The 17,915-nt window shown below is 34.3% G+C and overlaps 1 protein-coding gene across 1 annotated transcript in view; it reads left to right on the top strand.

The window, feature by feature from the left end:
- Nucleotides 1-2,442: 2,442 nt before the first annotated feature.
- LOC109542537 (arf-GAP domain and FG repeat-containing protein 1) overlaps nt 2,443-17,915 on the top strand; it is a 59,969-nt gene continuing 44,496 nt past the window's right edge. The window contains exon 1 of the mRNA XM_048665284.1: nt 2,443-2,761. Within this exon, the coding sequence (XP_048521241.1) occupies nt 2,598-2,761 (164 nt within the window). The 5' untranslated portion in view covers nt 2,443-2,597. The remainder of the gene's footprint in view (nt 2,762-17,915) is intronic.

Here is a 17,915-nt window from a genome sequence, read left to right on the forward strand (position 1 = left end):
TAAAGTTTGTTCCCACTTATTAAAATAATATATTAGTAACTTTTTGCGTGTTAGTGGTGTTATATATAGACACAAAAAGTATTACGTACTAAGAAAAACTATTATTATTTTATTTATTTCATGCTAATTGAATATTAGAAACAAATATTTTCTAAATAACATTTAAAAAATATTTCCTTTTGCTCTGAAATATTTGCTATTCATTGATCAATAAAAATTCAGATAATTTGTTCTAAAGTTTGTTCATATTTATTAAAAATAATATATTAGTAACTTTTTGGGTGTTAAGGTTGTTATATATAGGTACAAAAAGTAATATGTAATAAGAAAATTATTAATAACTTATTTGTTTCATGCTAATTAAATATTAGAAACAAATATTTAAAAAATAATATTTAAGAAATATTTAGCAAACATATAAATATTTCCTAAATATATATGTAATATTTTGTGCTATCTGGTACTACGTAGTGGTTAAGGTAGTCCCAGGCTGTGTGGCTTAGTCGTTGGAGAGGGCTGTGAATGAAATTTTCGTTAAGTAAAATTTTAAATGGGTTATGGTCGGAACTGAGAAAGAATTTTTCATCAAAAAAGTGTAGACGAGATCTTTTTTAATATCAAAAATTTTCGTAATTTGAGGCAAAGACCGTGATTTTTCTTTTTGAATGCTTATTTATTCCAATATGCTACCTATGCTATGTTAGGAGTACAGAAAAAGTAGTAAAAAAATTAATTGTTATTAAAAACTGAGAAATTTGCAAAAAACTATATCAGAAATACGGCAGCAATGTTTTTCAAGGTAATCTAACTAGGTAGGCTAATTAACATTGCGCATATACCTGTGGCTTCGTAATTATTTAAAACTCCGGTAACCATGGAATTATACAGAGTGACAATAAGATAGACAAGGATAAACGGTAAATACTTGTCTTCATCTATGACCAAACATTTGAATGGTTAACTCCAATTAAGCTAGTGTCTGTGTAATCTCCTTATTATCCACTCTTATCAAGCAGCTTCTCGTATTCAGGTAATTAACTCCTGCTCCATTTGTACTTGTGTGTGCTCCTTATACTGTGTGTATCATACACACGTGGTAGGAATCTAGGCCTTTCTCGGTATTTATTTGGTGCTTGAGAAAGTGTCAGTTATTGTGCTCTCAGTGCCCCTGGAAGGCCCTGATTCGATTATGTCCAATACTTGTTCCTCTGTGTCTGGAATCCGAACATCGAATATCGTCCACTATCTTCCTAGAATCACTCTCCTCGTCCTTTGTTGGCGTGAGTTCTTTCACCTTCTGCTATGTTTTTGTGGCATTTTCCCTGAACTAATCGCATATCCGCAAATTCGTGAAAGGAAATTCAAAGTAAATCACAGTTTGACAAATTATTGTGATTATTGACAAGGGCTATCCACCTGTAACTATGTTGATGACAAAAAACATCATTGCCGCTCTGCCCTTTCATCAAAAAATTGTAGAAGAGAACTTTTTTAATATAAAATTTTTTATTAATTTGAAGCAAAGATCGTAATTTTTCTTTTTGAATGCTTAAGCTCCAATATGCTACCAATTAAACATAAAACAATTTCAAAATAATGCTTAATAACAAATTTGAAAATCGATCTTCAACTGTTAATATCTTCATCAACCGCCTTCTTGTTTGACGTAATAAATTATTTTCACAGAAGAACTGTGATCCTTCTTTGCGGCCTCTCTCGGCGTTGGTTGATGAAAGATCGGATGTCACAGCTCTAGTGTTCTATATGTGAGGGCAGCGCTGGCAAGTTGGGCAATAAATTGTGAATTAGACGGTTAAATTTGTTAAAATGCGTCAAAAATTTCGAATTTGCGACATGCGCCAGAAGTGAGCGATCAAGATAAAATTTCTATTGATCTATAACTACCTACCAAATTTGGGTTTTAAATTTTGAACCGAATTAGATATTCGCAAGTTCAACTACCGAATAATGAATGAAGCTGCGAAGAAACGTGAACATTACTCGCCTTTGTTAACTGCAACAATCACGATTACTTTGGTAATACCTTCCTGATATCCCAATATTTCAGCTTTGCTTTTAATTTTATAACGTAAAACAATACATTCACACTTTTCAATTGGTTTCTATTTACTTAAAACTTTGCAAAAGCTGAGTGGAACTTTCAACAAAATAAGTCACAGTGACATCTAATCAAAATAAGTGTCAAATTTGACTAGTTGAAGCTGGACGTTTAGAATGTTCAACTCGCAAATAGCTTGTTCCATATAAACCTCTGTAATTTATACATCTGAAAACATCTGTGAAAAAAGTGGTCGAAAGAAAACGTTTAACCTACTACTACTGCTTCAAAGCTTAATTTACTGGCAGAGAGAAATTGATGATTGGAACAGTGAATAATGAGCGCACCGGCAACACCGCTTGTTAAGCAGTGGATTCCTCTGTCAAATTAAATTATATTGGTTTAGTTCAGTTCAGTTTACGGTAGTTGATCCTTGTTTTGTCAAGTTTTCGGTGTGGTTGCTTTGTTTGGTACTTCAAAAGTTATTGCGTTTTCCGGAAAAGAGAATTCGATTAACAGGTGTGTTCAGTGCAGTGTCATGGCTACAGCGCGTAAAAAATTGGACGAACTCAACCTGAAAACCCTCCGGGAATTAGTAGGACTTCCTCAGAATAAGTTTTGTTTCGATTGTGGTCAAAGGGGCCCCACATACGTTAACGTAACTGTAGGATCCTTCGTTTGCACGAAATGTTCTGGAATTCTGTAAGTACAATACAACCAATAAGAAACGTATTTTTGTTTTTGAACGATTAGTTCTTCTACCTAAAAAACGCTTTACTTTACAAGGACGAGACTGACGAGAGGAAAGTTTGTCTGTTGCACGGGCAGTCTAGATCGGTTAAAAGGTGCAGTCATACGAAAAAACCACTTGCCGTGTAGGCACTGCTTTACTGTTACTTTATATGGAGTTCAAAAGGAAAATAGTTATGAGCATCAACTGGCTAATTTTCAGTAAGATAATAAGGACCGTAAAACGGGGCCAATAGAAACCACATTTTACATGTTATGTTTTGTGGCTTTGTCGGTTGCGACTACATTAAAGACTTATTGGTCTTCAATGTGGTTAGGTTAGCACTATCTAACCATGAGGGAAAAAATGATAGCAATTGATTCAGTTAAGATAAAAAAAACTGCATGTTTGTATTCAACCATCACTGGGGTGACTCACAATGCATGTCAATTTCAACGGATTTTTACAGGATTTTTTACCCTAGCGTATGCTCTGTTTTATAATATTCAGTAAAAAATTAATATTGACTAAACAGACTCAAATTTCGATGAGAAATAGAGTCAAAGGTGCATCGAACTTGCTATTTTCAATGGGATTCGGTTCAACTTATGGGAAAATTATCACTTTTGTCTAAGTTGTAAAATTGAAAATGTCCCCTTCTGGAAGCTTTGACTATCAGCATTTTTATGATTTGCCAGTTTTCAATTTTCTTTTCGTCTGGAGCATTCGGAAAATCTAAAGTAGGTCAGATTTTCGCATTGGTTTTAATAATCATAAGAAAGACGTTTTGTACTTTTCAGATTTGGCCTGCGTTTTCAGAGGAAATTTGACATGACAATATAGACACGTATGTTTCTTTCCCCTCTTTTTCCCCTAAAATTTACCAAAGTTACCTAATATTACTATTATGTTACTAATCATTTAAAATAGGGATGGGAGAAAAACATAGATGTTTTGCAGACATCGATGTAATTCGTTCGATGTTCGAGATTTTTACCATCGATGTTGGAAATATGGGACATCGATGTTAGATCCTGAAATGACAACATCGGACATTTGACGTTGACACTAGATAGAAACATTTTCTGCGAACACTTTGATAGTTCCGGTACAAACGATACCGCAGTATAGCGGCCCATTTCCAGCTGCACCCGAAAAAAGCTTCTTTTTGCAGTCAGTTGACCGAAAAAATTGGCAACTATAAGTTGAATAAATTTAATCGATTATTTAAGAATGCATTGTTTTAAAATGTCATAAGTAGTAGAAGTAAAATAAAATTACTTATTTAGGTTTAAGATAATTAATTTGAAATTTGTATGCAACTGCAAACTATCAGAACATCGATGTTGTCATACATCGATGTTCATGAGAAGTTATAGATGTTAGGGAAACATCGATATTACCTTTCGATGTCAACATCGATGGCTACTATCCATATTATAGGACCGATGTCCCATCCCTAATTCAAAGAAATTGTTTCATAATTAGGCACTTTGTCTATTACACACATTACATAGCAAATTCATTTTTATAGGTACTTACCTTACCAACAGCCAGAAGAAGTTTTTCAGATAATGTAAACACCCCCAAATTTAGCGCGAGTTTAAAGTAACTTTCGGAAATTGAGGATAAGACAAACGCCAATGCTACCAACATTATTATTTCAAAAAAATATTCTGCTATATAATTCAGCTCAAACAATCTAAATAATGGCGATCGAAAATTATTTAATAAAATAACTGAAAGATCGTTCTAATTTTATGATTTAGGAATATAATGAGATACTTATTTTCCTTTGCACTCGTCTTGTGCAAAAGTTGATTGTGTTTATATCGCGTTTTAGAGCACAGAAACTATTCAACACTTTTTTGGAAACATCTTTTGACGGAAAACAGTAACGACTCGGTAATTTTCCGCACCATTTCTTTGATTAAGGAAAACTTGTTTCAAAACAAAATTATCCTCGACATTATCCACAACATCATGATTAAACTCAGTTTTGTTTGTACTTTTGTCAATTTTTGTTCTAGTATTTGTGATAAAAAAAATACGAGAAACTAATAAGCAAAGTTTCGGAATATTAAATAATAAAACACGCATATTTTCAAAAAAAAAATGTTTTAGAATGATTTTCAAGACCAAGACCATGATCATGGAAGTCTTGGTGTAGGTTCTGCTTTGCTCATCACTTACTAAGGATGGGACATCGATCCTCTAACATCGATGGTAGCCATCGATGTTGACATCGAAAGGTAATATCGATGTTAGGGAAACATTGAAGGCAGAACATCGATGTTTGACAACATGACAATCGATGTTCTACTAGTTTGCAGTTGCATACAAATTTCAAATTGATTAACTTAAACTTAAATAATTTTATTTTACTACTACTATGACATTATAAAACAATGCCTTGTTGAATAATCGACTAAATTTCTTCAACTTATAGTTGCCACATTTTTCGGTCAACTGACTGCAAAAAGATACTCGGGTGCAGCTGGAAATGGGTTATGCCGCGGTATCGTTTGTATCGGCACTATTAAAGAGTTCGCAGTAAATGTTCCATCTATCTAGTATCAACATCAAATATCCGATGTTTTCATTTCAGGATCTAATTCTAATCTCTGTTTTTCTCCCATCCCTATCACTGACTAACAAACAATCGATGTTTGATGATTAAGAGACAGGTCTAGATCATTCTTGGGAAAATCCTATATAGCTCTTTTAACAGTTCTTATTACTCTTTTGAATAACTTTAATTAAACAATACTTTAATGGGGTCATACACGATGATACCGAGCTCGCCGCGTGTCTCGCGATTAGCATCGTATGGTACGGACTCAATTTAGCACACGAGCCACATACATTTCAGTTTTACTTTGCGACTGAGACTGAAATATACGTTTAATATACATTAGTGGCGAATTTTTCGCATCTAAGTAATGAGCAAATAATTGCAATTTATATTGCAACCCTAGGTAATATTTGGTGAAGTAAAAAGTATAATTGAAATAAATTGTTAAAAATTTCGCCAACACAACGGGCAATTTATTCACACATGAATTGAATACGCGCTGCATTGAATGAGAAAGGTGGCTTTCGTAATTATCTGCCCAAGACTTCGACTAAGAATAGAAGTTTTATTGTTTAGCTTGATCTAATTAGAACTGACATTGAAACACAAAATATGCTAATGAGGGCGGAAATATCGGCTGAAGATCGGTTGATAGCTGCACTCCGATATCCAGCTGCTTAATGCTAGTGCGAAGACTTGGAGTTTTTCTGTGCAATATCACTTCACAATTTTGCTTAGAACTGGGAAGTGTACGACCGGAAATGTGTTGAGGCTTAATGGAAGAGTGCGTTGAAACTGTAAAAAACATTGATTGTTTCTCGCAGATATGAGATTTTGTAGGTGCATGTTCAACTTTGTTATTAAACATAATTTTAAAGTAGGTAGTTCAAAGTTAATTTGGCAAATTATTAGTAGGTAGGTAAAGCTAAACATTACAATTAAAATATTGCGAAATTTGTGTTGAGTGTCATCTTCAAAGCTTAAAATGAAAATGCAAATTGATTTTTCTGAGAAAACCAAAGTTGTAGAAGAAATCGAACTCAAAAGTGCGCGAAACCGGTCATGGAGGTGCTTGAGGTTAGAGAATCTCGAAATTTGAACTATCTTAAAAATAGAGATAATATGTATTTATCAAGCCGGTGATTCCAAATTGGTGTTCAAGATAAATAGGCCAAGCTATAGGTATTTAAAAAACCAAAAAAAAATGCGTTATCGTGACACGAAGACTAGTAGCAAACTAATTGTGCGATGATATAAAAGATAATAAGCATATTAATAGCTATGTGTTTTCCACTCGCATTTTCGGTAAATATGTTAGTTAATAACAAATTATTGGAAAAATCGTGATTTTTGTTTCTTTTTGTTTATAACTTTGGATCTTATAGAGCAATTGAAATGCTTCAATGAAATAATTTGTAGAGAATAAAAATATCTACGAAATGAGAGGTCGAACGCTTCAATCGGATAACTAGTTTTTGAGAAATTTAGGAAAAACCGGAAAATTGGGCGTTTTTTTTAAATTATAATGTTTAATGTGTTAACTTAAACAAATATCGTTTTATATTTGCAATAAATTGTTAACAACTAACATATGGACCGGAAATGCGAGGCGAAAACACAGACCTATCCATCTGCTTATTATCTTTTATATCATTGCACAATTGGTTTTATAGGTAAAGGTAATTTATATTTAGTTGCAACAGCTGTTGCTTCTTAAATATAAAAAAACTTGGTTGAAAATGAAATAGGTTAAGGTAACCGGTAAATTTTAGGGATGTTAACAATACCTCTTTCTATTTGTAAAATTATATGGCCACTTATGCCGACTATTCTTATAAAATAAGACGCAGTATCGTTTCTGCTAGGATCAGCATAATTTAACTATAAAGACATCACAGCCGACTTAAGATATACGAGTCATAAGTCATAGTTGAGGTTCGGTTACAAGTAAAATCTATTGTTTGTATTAAGTTGGAAATAAATTGTTTTTAAAAATCAAACTTTCAAATTAGTCAATAAAATTGTAGGTTACAAATTAGAAAAACATTTTAGTGATTGGTCGTGAAACAAAATACTTAAATATGAGTAACTGGGTTTGAAAAAAACCGTTTTAAAATGTTAAACTCACAAGAGTTGTTTGAAGTTCCCATTTTATACCAAACATGTTTGTGCTCATGCAATCACGTTATCATGCACTCTAGTAAGTTCTCATATTCGGTTAAGTAACTTGCTCTGTTTGTATCAGTGTTCAGTAGCCATTTAATGTGTTCTTGTGTCCTATGTATCTTACATAAATGTCAGGTATTTAGCCCTCCCTCGATAACTATCCGGTGCACAGTTGCGCAATGCTCCGAGTACACCTCGAAGGCGATTTCAGTTATCTCCAATGCATGATCTTCTATGTCTGGAACCCGAACATTCTCGAGCTCTTTTTATTATGCGGCGCAATACATGTTGGCGTGAGTTCTAACACCTTCTGCCATAGATAAAGACGAGCCTTCTGCTAGGTCACTGTGGCGTTTCCCCAGAACTAAGAGCGAATCCGCATATTCGAAATTGCTGTACATTTTTTGAAAGATGCTTCAAATTAAACGCAATTTCACAAATGCTTGTTATTCCTGACAAAAGTACCTACAAACTATCTGTAACCTAACCTGAAAATGACATAAGACATTGCCGCTTTGAATTTTCATTCAGATAATTGTAGAAAAGTACTTTTTTAATATAAAAAATGTTCATAATTTAAAGTAAAAATTGTAATTTTTCTTTTCGAATGCTTAAGTGTAACAATAGGCTACCAATCATTGATGGTACCAATTCAAAATAATGCTTAATAGCAAAGTTGAAATTCGATTTTCAACTGTTAATATCTTACAGGAATTTTTGAAAATATTGTATATTTTTATCGTGCTCTGCAGGTGTGCCTCTATAGCCCCTTAAAAGGAATGACGCCAATTTTGAGTCACCTTGTATATGCAACTAATTATACTTGTTTTATCGATTAAGGATTGGAACCAATCAGGAGTTTTAATGGCAACTAATCTTTGTTTTTGCGAACACTGACTACCAAAATTAAATTACAAATCAATTACAATAACTGTCAGATATGTGGCAACACGTAGCCATTTACAGTGACATTAGATGTCAGATGCAACCCGCCAGAGTTTATCTTAGAGCCGTTTCACACGGGCCACTCTGCAACGCTTTTCGGTATGTTGATTTACATGAAGCTATACACACGGGCGGGACCAAGACTACCGCCGAGAAGCGCGTCAAAGAAAAGCGCCACTGATAACGATACATTGGTTCAAATACTGGCGTTCACACGAGCCACTTCTCAGCAGTGCTACCGAGAAGCGCTGCAGAGGGGCTCTTGCGAAAAGGCTCTTAATGATACTCTCTCAACGATGCATTACACTATTCGCGAGTTCAAAAGTCCAGACGCCCCCTGGTGGGTAAACTTATAACTACGAGTTAATTAGTAATTTTACACGTGTTTTGTTGACATTGGTGTCACATTGGTGTTTACATCTGATTGTGATTTGTTTTGTGTTGTTATAATCAACTTTTTCAAGCTTTAAAAGAAATAGAAACAGAACGGTAAGTGTGTAGTATTGTTTCATGTTATGGATTTAAAAACAAAGGTTAAAATATGGGATGTCAGGAAGGTATTACCAATGTATTCATATGATTTTTGCAGTTAGCAATGGAGTCTTTGAAAAAAACCGACATATTTTTTAGTTTGAATTCAATCTGCGAATCTTAAGAGGCCACAACAGCCAGCATATGCATAGTTGTAGGGGAGGAAGTACTATTTATAGTTGTTTCGGACGATTCATACTGGTCGACGATGTCCCGGTGTAAAAATTTATAAAGCGTAACTTAAACTCGGCAGTACTGAAAACTTGGAGGCGTACCTGCTTTGTAATCTTTGGTATCGAAATACAATGAGCACACCCGCATAGTCTCTGTAACTGGCTTGTCCATTTACAACGCCTTTTTTCATGCTTTTTGCCGAACCACGTTCTTTTTAACTCTTTTTCAGTTTGTGACAGCAAATTTTCACTATTTTTTTAGTGATATTCTTTTACAGAACAGTTGGTATTATGTATCGTGCATCTAATTACATTCATTTTGGTTACAATTGCAACTCACACTTGCTTACCACCTACAATGGATAAACAAGTCTCAACTGTCACTCGACAACGAGTAATTTGACGTTTCGCAGCGCCTCCATCGATAGTTGAACTTGCAAATTCACTATACAACAACATTCATAATGAAATTAGAATTGCGAAAGTACCGGTTCCGCACCTGCTGGTTCTCGGCAGCTCGATTTTACTTATTAGTGACGCATCCAAAAACCTGCACTTTAAAGGAGTGCCTATTGATCGAGTCACTCGAGGAACTGCTGCAGCCGTCATCTCGTTTACCCAACTATAGATAACTCCAGCTGAGGTGACATGCAAACCGAATTTCATATACAGCACAAAACTAAAAAAAGTTTATCATGGTCCAAAAGCATACAGTAGAGTGCAGTCAGTTTCATTCGAAGTTTTTGGTACTTTAGTCTTCTGCTGTAGAGGCTTAACAGATTTATTTAGAACCATAAAGATTGAGCGACTGATATGATCGATTTAAGTCGTCATGGCTAGACACTAGTGTAATAACATTCTTTATTCAATAATATTTTTAAAGGTATCTAACTTGCTAGATAGTTAGAGGCTAAAGTTTCTACCCAATAACGGTAGAATCCAGCGAGAAGACTAGCTAGCAGGTGATTTATGTGTAATAATAATAAAAATAAATGGTCTATGATTGTGGATTATACCGTTGGCTTGCGATAATTATTTATTTAAAAGCTTTCTTAACGGACACTTCCCATAAGCGGAACCTCTCTCCAATGAGCACTTTGGCTCGGTCCCCACAGCTTTCTATAAAGGAACGTGTTGCGGTGACTTCCATAAACGGTTATAGTTGAGCGGGTGCGACGGTTATTTTAACTGATATACATATTAGAATAAATGTCTTTTACCATGGGACGGAAAATGCAATTTTTTCTATATCAAGCACAAAATTTTTAACTTAGAACGATTTTATGTTGTGTGCGTTTTGATATCAAATGAACGTTTTAACAGATATAGATGTCGCCGGAGTCGAGATGTACAGATTTATCTATTGATCTTTGGCCACCCCGTTTTTGCATCTAATTTTAAATTTAGAGGAAAATAATAAATGCAAAAGTTGTAGATAGTAACGTCTGGTTTATTTTAAGATACCAGATATACCAGTAGATCTCTCTCAAATTCAAGTGGCGGACCAAAATTAAATTTTTTAAACTGAAATGACGCACTTTTTATTGCAAATTCGAATTATACGCAACAATCTAGGCCTATTCGATATGAATCTTCTATATTGATCTTAAACTGGTTTTGAGTCAGTAACCAATGTTGATTGAACTTTGACCAATTTTAATGTGCCAATTGCACTAAGAGTTTGGTGTTTTTTTTCAATTTTTTGTCAAGTTTAAAAATTTCTGAAAAATTAGTAGAATTTGGGATTTGGAGTTTGGTCCACTTTTCGGTAAAACATTTTTCTTTATGGTGCGAAAATTTCAGTTTGTTGATATAAGTGGATTGGGAGTTATACATTTTTTATTTAACTCCACTTTAAGTTGGCAGGTTTTAATTTATCAAGTTTAATTTTTTTTTTAAATGAGCAGAAGTTGGGATTTTGGTGACATTTGCTCCACTTTTCGGTAAAACTTTTTTCTTTTTGGTGCGAAAATTTGAGTTTGTTAATGTAAGTGATTTAGGAGTTACGAATTTTTCTTTAACTGCACTTCAAGTTGTAAGGTTTTTTATATTTCTCGTCGAGTTTAAAGTTTTTAAGAAAATCAGCAGAAGCGGGGATTATGGATACATTTGGTCCGCTTTTCGATAAAGCATTTTTCTTTATGGTGCGAAAATGTCAGGTTGTTGATGTAAGTGGTTTGGGAGTTCCGAATTTTTATTTGACTACACTTCAAATTGTACGTTTTTTAAAATTTTTTCGGCAAGTTAAAAAAAAATTGAATAATCTGCAGAAGTGGGAATTTTAGTTAAATTTAGACCGCTTTTCGGTAAAACCCTTTTTTTTTCATGGTGCGAAAATTCCCGTTTGTTCATGTAAGTGGTTTGGGAGTTCCGAATTTTTATTTGACTACACTTCAAATTGTACGTTTTTTTAAATTTTTCGGCAAGTTAAAAAAAAAATTGAATAATCTGCAGAAGTGGGTTTTTTAGTGAAATTTAGACCGCTTTTCGGTAAAACCTTTTTTTTTCATGGTGCGAAAATTCCCGTTTGTTCATGTAAGTGGTTTGGGAGTTACAAATTTTTGTCTAACTACACTTCAAGTTGTCCGTTTTTTTTTAATTTCTCGTCAAGTTAAAGGTTTTTTTTTTTAATTAGCAGTAGTGAGGATTTCAGTTTTTAATTTTAATTAAAATTTTTACAAAGCAAAGAGAGAGAAATATAACGAATCCATAAAACTGCAATTGCTTGTCGGAAAACTAAACTCAGTTTAAGCTAAAATATTTATGGATTAGTTTACCTATTTCTTACCTCATTATTACCAGCTTTCCTCAAGCTGGGGCCCYATTCTCCATTTTCTACCCATTAACCCTCAAGTAGATTTCAGGTTGTAAGGTCCACAATGATTTCCATCATCCTCTATTTTCCATCTAAGAACGCGATTCACACGACACATGGCAATTTTCGACCAATTTCGTCCACTGTCCGTAGCAAACTGAACATTCATACACCTTTTCGATAAAAACAATACTGAATTACAGATTGTTCAGGCTTTAATTGTTTGCCCTTTTGATGATTAATGCTTTACTTGGCAGTTTATATTCAGTTTGTTTATTGTTGAAATTTTTGTAGAAAGTGCTTGTTCGCATGTCAATATTTCCAAAAGCAAATTTTACGTTCCAACTTAACCAAAGTCAACAACAACTAAACGAACAACGCTCCAAGCGCCAATCTTTCGCTCAATTAATTTTAAATTTGTCAAAATTTCACTAAGCTCCGGTGATTAACGCACAAACACGCCAACACTAAAATTAATATCCAAATTTTTTTTTTATATTGACAACAAAAAACCGCGAAGAAATCACTTAAAAATGATACTTTTGCTCCATTCCTGATGATAGAAACTAACAAAATTTCAAGTAATTAAAATGTCCTTTAAAAGTTCTGATTTCAAGAATTATTTCGCCACAAGCGCAATTCGAGGCGCGGCTCAGTGAGGTGCAATTGGTTATAACTCACCAACTCACAGAGCGGCATCAGCTCAAAAGCGCAACTCAACACAGTGTTACCCAGGCATACTCCCAACGCTATTAACATGTATTGTTTGGGGAATTATGTGTAAAGTTCTTTCCAATTCATCATAGAGCGCTTTCTTAGTTATTTCATCTTTTTCTTCAGTTGGGGCGTGTATAGATAACAACGAATAGTTATACCATTTGCCTGTAAATCTGATGTGACAAATCCGCTCATTAACAGGTTTAAACTCTATAACAGAGACTATCAGCTCCTCTCGTACGACAAAACCAGTTCCAAATTTGTGGTGTTGGTCCCGACTCCCACTTTAAGACACAACAGATTTTCCGATCCTCTGGTCCCTGAGTCCGTCCACCTGATCTTCTCTATTGCCGTGATATCCTTACCGATTTCTTTTATCTGTACAATTGATTTTTGCGCTGATCCTGGCCTGTACCAGCTTAGTACATTCAGGGTTCCAATACTAATGTCCTTTTTGCATAGCCCTGGTCGTCGTCTTAAATCATTCAGTCCTATTCAGAGGCAAAGCATTGGTTTTCATAACCATTTTAATGTGTCTAAATAAGTAGGATTTTATTGATATTTTTAGTTTAGACTGTTGGATATTGTACATTGAAACCATTGAGTGATGAATAAAGTTGGACTGAGAAAGTCAGTACTTTTTTTTACAAGGTAGGGTTGTTAGCCTTATGCTTAACCCTCCTACTTTATCCGGGCTTGAGACCGGCAAAAATAGCTTTCAGACTACTCAGTTCAGCCAAATAACCACCGCAGGTAGAGTTTTTGTGCTACCTACAGTAAATAAATCATATATTTCTTAATATAAATAAATTTATTCAGAGAGAGAGATTATTTTTATTATTACTTTAATTTTTTTAATTACTTCTCAACAGTTACCGCCGCAATAAAAATGCGAAAGACAAACATGTTTCTTAATTAATAGTAGAATGCATCTGTTTACAAATGTATGGTCTGAATAGGACCGAAAAACTAGGAAAATATATATCATCCCTTATGTTTTAAAATGGTTTCTATTATGTCCAAACTTGTCGACCATCATAGATAATCTGGGAAAAATTCTCAATAAATTATTAGAAAAACTTTAGAAGCTGTATGAAAATAGGAAAAATCCAAGACTTTGACCTTCTATCTCAAAAACAGCGTGTTCGAAATATTAATTAAACTTTTTACTTTACCAAATTAAAATTGAGGTTTGTTTATTTCACTTTTTATTGGCGCGAGCCCATAAAAGAATGGAAAGTGACATTACAATAAAATGATTCAAAAGTGAAACTGTTTTAAACATGGTCAGTCCATAAAGAAGATAGGCTAAATATAACAGATACGTATATTTACTGTAGTTACTTCTAGTTGTTATCATTCATTAGTCAAGTTCAGATTGGGGTAAGAATCTAACGGCGTATTAATACTAAGTGTGAATTTAGTGGTTAGCTGACTGTATTAGTCCGTTTTTGTCAAGTCTATCAATAGCACTTCTATTACCTTTGCTTGTGTCATTGTTGATGTCTGAGCAGGGACTAAAACATATAAACATCTGAATTATTGAAGTAACCTGGAACTGGAACTATTGTATGGAGCGTAGGTACCGTAAGTATTCTACTAATATTTCATTTAGGCCTTGGTAACACTGTGTTGAGTTGCGCTTTTGAGTTGCTGAAATCCGGAAATTTTGAAGAAACTTAAAAATTTTCCAAATATTGATTATATGCTAAAAAAATAAGATAACTTTGTTTCGATTTTGTCCCAAATTCAAAGGTAAAACTGGTATTCGAAAAAGACGATAAAGAAGACCAAACTGTAAAGACGACAACTTTTCTTCAAAATCCATCTTTTAACTTTTTTGCGTAAAGGAATTTCAGTTTGCCAGTACTTGCGACAAAAGTGATTTTTCCAATAATTGACTATAAACTTTTACTGTTCTGGGAAATATTTTTGGGAAAAATGTAGAAAAAATTATTCGGGTTTTGTCCAAAATTAGAAGCTGCAAAAGGTTGCAGAAAAAAAATTACAAACCTGTTCAGGAGCAGAGTGTTCCAATAATTTTTAAAAATTGATTTCACAGAAAATACCTGAATAATGTCAGTATTTTAAATAAAACTAAAAATAATACGTTTTTTGCGTAGCAAGAATTGCTTAATAGAAACTTTGCTAAAACTGGAATGACCTGAAATTTTAAATAAACTTGAAAAATCTTCAGAGCGAATTTTCCAAATACATATTTGTTTTTTGCTCTGGTCGTTTTTCAAGATAATTTTAATTACTTTCCGTAACAAACTGAATAAAATTATGTGGTTTTTGTGTCAAATTCGAAGCTGAAAGGGGTTTTCTAAAGTTCTCTGCAAACCGATGAATGAGACGAATTTTCTAGCAAAATTTATTTTTTAATTTTTGACTGAAAACACCCCATTATTGTTAAAAAAATGAAGAAAATCGTCAGACGAATTTTTGCGTTTTCGATTAAAAACTTTTTGTTTTGTGGTCGGTTTTTGAGAAAATCTTAATGATTTTCGGGAAAAAACGGGAGAAATTTATTTTGTTTTTGTCCCGAATTCGAATCTGAAATAAGYTTTTGTAAAATTTCTACAAAGCTATAGATTTATCTTGTAATTTTTCGAGTAAAAGACCTCCAGATCGTCAGTATCGCGTAAAGCTGGTTTCATCACTGAAAAGGATACTTCTGTGAAAACAGACGTTCTGATATAAAATGACATTTCAAAAAAATCATCCTTGGCGCTAAGTTGCTGGAGCGTGGACTGTGGTATTTAAAATTTCCCGGATATTCTTCGGCTACTGGTTTAGGGTTCATGTCCAATGTGGCGTAGAATTTACTCCTAATTTCTTGCGTTCACTGCGTAAATGCAACCTTCGTTATTGCGTTGGCAAAAAGAGCCCGTCTTCCTAACTTTCCTATTACGAGATGCCTTGATTTTTCTGAGGGGTTACACATCACTGAGCAGATGGTATACTATCTCGATAGAAGCTATTCTCTATGAAAGCTGCACCTTGGAAACCTTCGAAATATATGTAGTAGGTCAATAATTTATGTAGTAGTAACCTTTAAAACAAAACGTAGCTAGGAGGGTAGTCTTATTTAAACATACTAGAAAGGTTTTTTGTTGGTAGATAATTTAGTAATAGTCCTCCGTATGCCTTGAAACACACATCATAAAAATGCCTAATACAAATAAATGTATGTGTACTACGAACTGCCGATCTTGCCAATAAACGATCACATCCAATCCGGGGTTCCAATACAGCTTTGGGGTTCCGCCTCGAAATCCAACGTTGAGATCCTCAAACGATTTCAGTCCAAAGTTCTACGAATGATCGTTGATGCTCCGTGGTTCATCCCAAATGAAATTATCCTCCGCAACCTTCAAGTACCAACTGTGAAAGAAGAAATACGAAGCTACAGTGTCAAATACCACCAACGACTAAGTGTCCACCCAAACAAACTTGCTCAACACCTTTTTTGTAGAAAAATCCTAGGAGTAAGAAGATTAAAATGGCATGATCCTGGCGATCTGCCAACCAGATTTTAACTCCACCTCCACCGATTACCAACTTCTGAGCATTGATCATCCAGCAGTCCAATTTTAATTGTCAATTAATTTTGAAAGGGAGGGAGGTTGTCACTGGTCTTTCTCCTACACCTTATTTACAGTAACACAAAAATTACTTATTATCATTCGATAGATTGTAATTTCGTGGGGTCAAATAAATGGCAGAAAACAAGAAACAATTGCGGTATAGACGCCGATAATCGTAAAATGGCCGATCACTTCACATTTTATGTCTTAACCGGTTCTGTCATGTCAATTACGTGATTATATGCTCTTAAAATGGTAACTGTAACGTTTTGATTATGACCTAAATTGGTTCTAGGGACCGTCCGCTTCATGTCGCGGTCAAATTAGGTTCAACCATTTAAATGTGAGTGATATCCCCATCTATGAATCTTTTCGCCGGGGAAGAACCACATGCGAATTAATCAGAGAGATCCTTTATTTGTTGCTTGACGTCACGTTTTGTAGTGTAGAGTTGGAGCCATTGATCAAGCTATTCGCGAGTTTATAAGTCCGAACGCCCCCTGGTGGCTAAAATTATAATTACACAGTAATTAGTAATTTGACACTTGTTTGGTTGACATTGGTGTTTACGTCGGATTGCGATTTGTTTTGTTCTAATCAACTTTTGCAAGCTTTTAGAGAAATAGAAACACATCGAAAAGTGTGTAAGTATTGTTTTATGTTATGGATTTAAAAACAAAGGTTAAAATATGGGATGCCAGGAATGTATTATCAATGCATTCATATGATTTTTGCAGTTAACAATGCAGTCTTTGGAAAAAGCCGACGTATTTTAAATTTTGAATTAAATATGCTAATATTTAGAGGCCAAAAGAGTTTTAGTTTCGGACGATTCATACTGGTCGACGATCTCCCTGTGTAAAAATTCACTCGGCAGTACTGAAATCTTGTAATATTCGATATTGAAATGCTATAAGCACACCCGCATGGTCTCTGTAACGGGCTTGTCCATTAGCAAAGGCCTTTTCCATGCTTTTCGCTGATCCACGTTCTATATAACTCCTTTTCAGTTTGTGACAGCAACTTGGCCACTATTTCCTTTTGGGAAATAATCAAAATGAATGCTTCTGGGTGTATCCTTTGGCGCGTGACAATATTTTACAGAAGAGTTTGTACTATGTATCGTACGTCTACTTACCTTCATCTTAGTTACAATCAGAGACAAGTAGAGATGCGAAACTAAATCATAGAACAAGGCTTATATAGAAACGACTCTTACTCTTGTAGAAAGTGTGTCGGTAAAGTGGCGCGCCCTGGTGGCTGAGAATTAAAGAATTGGATTGGATCCTTAAAATTGGATCCAATTAAAGATTGGTTGGATTCTTATCAACTAAAATACGTCGGTTTTTAAAGTACAATTTTTCGGGAGTTAAGCTTTGAAACTTACCGAAACTTGTAGTAGGTACTTTATAAGAATGCGTCAGCTCCAGAAAACGCATGCCATTACGACAAATTCTCTCCATATTAGCTGCTTGCTGGCATGGGCATCTTACGAAATTAAAAGCAATGAAGTATGCCACTACGTGATTATACTGTACAAATTTCCTGGTATTATACAGAAGAAAACCCCAGCACCCAAACAGTCAGACAAGAAAATTATGAACAAGCTGGCAA

This window comes from Dendroctonus ponderosae, unplaced genomic scaffold, assembly GCF_020466585.1.
Source record: "Dendroctonus ponderosae isolate FM_Combo_2020 unplaced genomic scaffold, Dpon_F_20191213v2 Dpon_F_20191213_3, whole genome shotgun sequence".
NCBI lineage: Eukaryota > Metazoa > Arthropoda > Insecta > Coleoptera > Curculionidae > Dendroctonus > Dendroctonus ponderosae.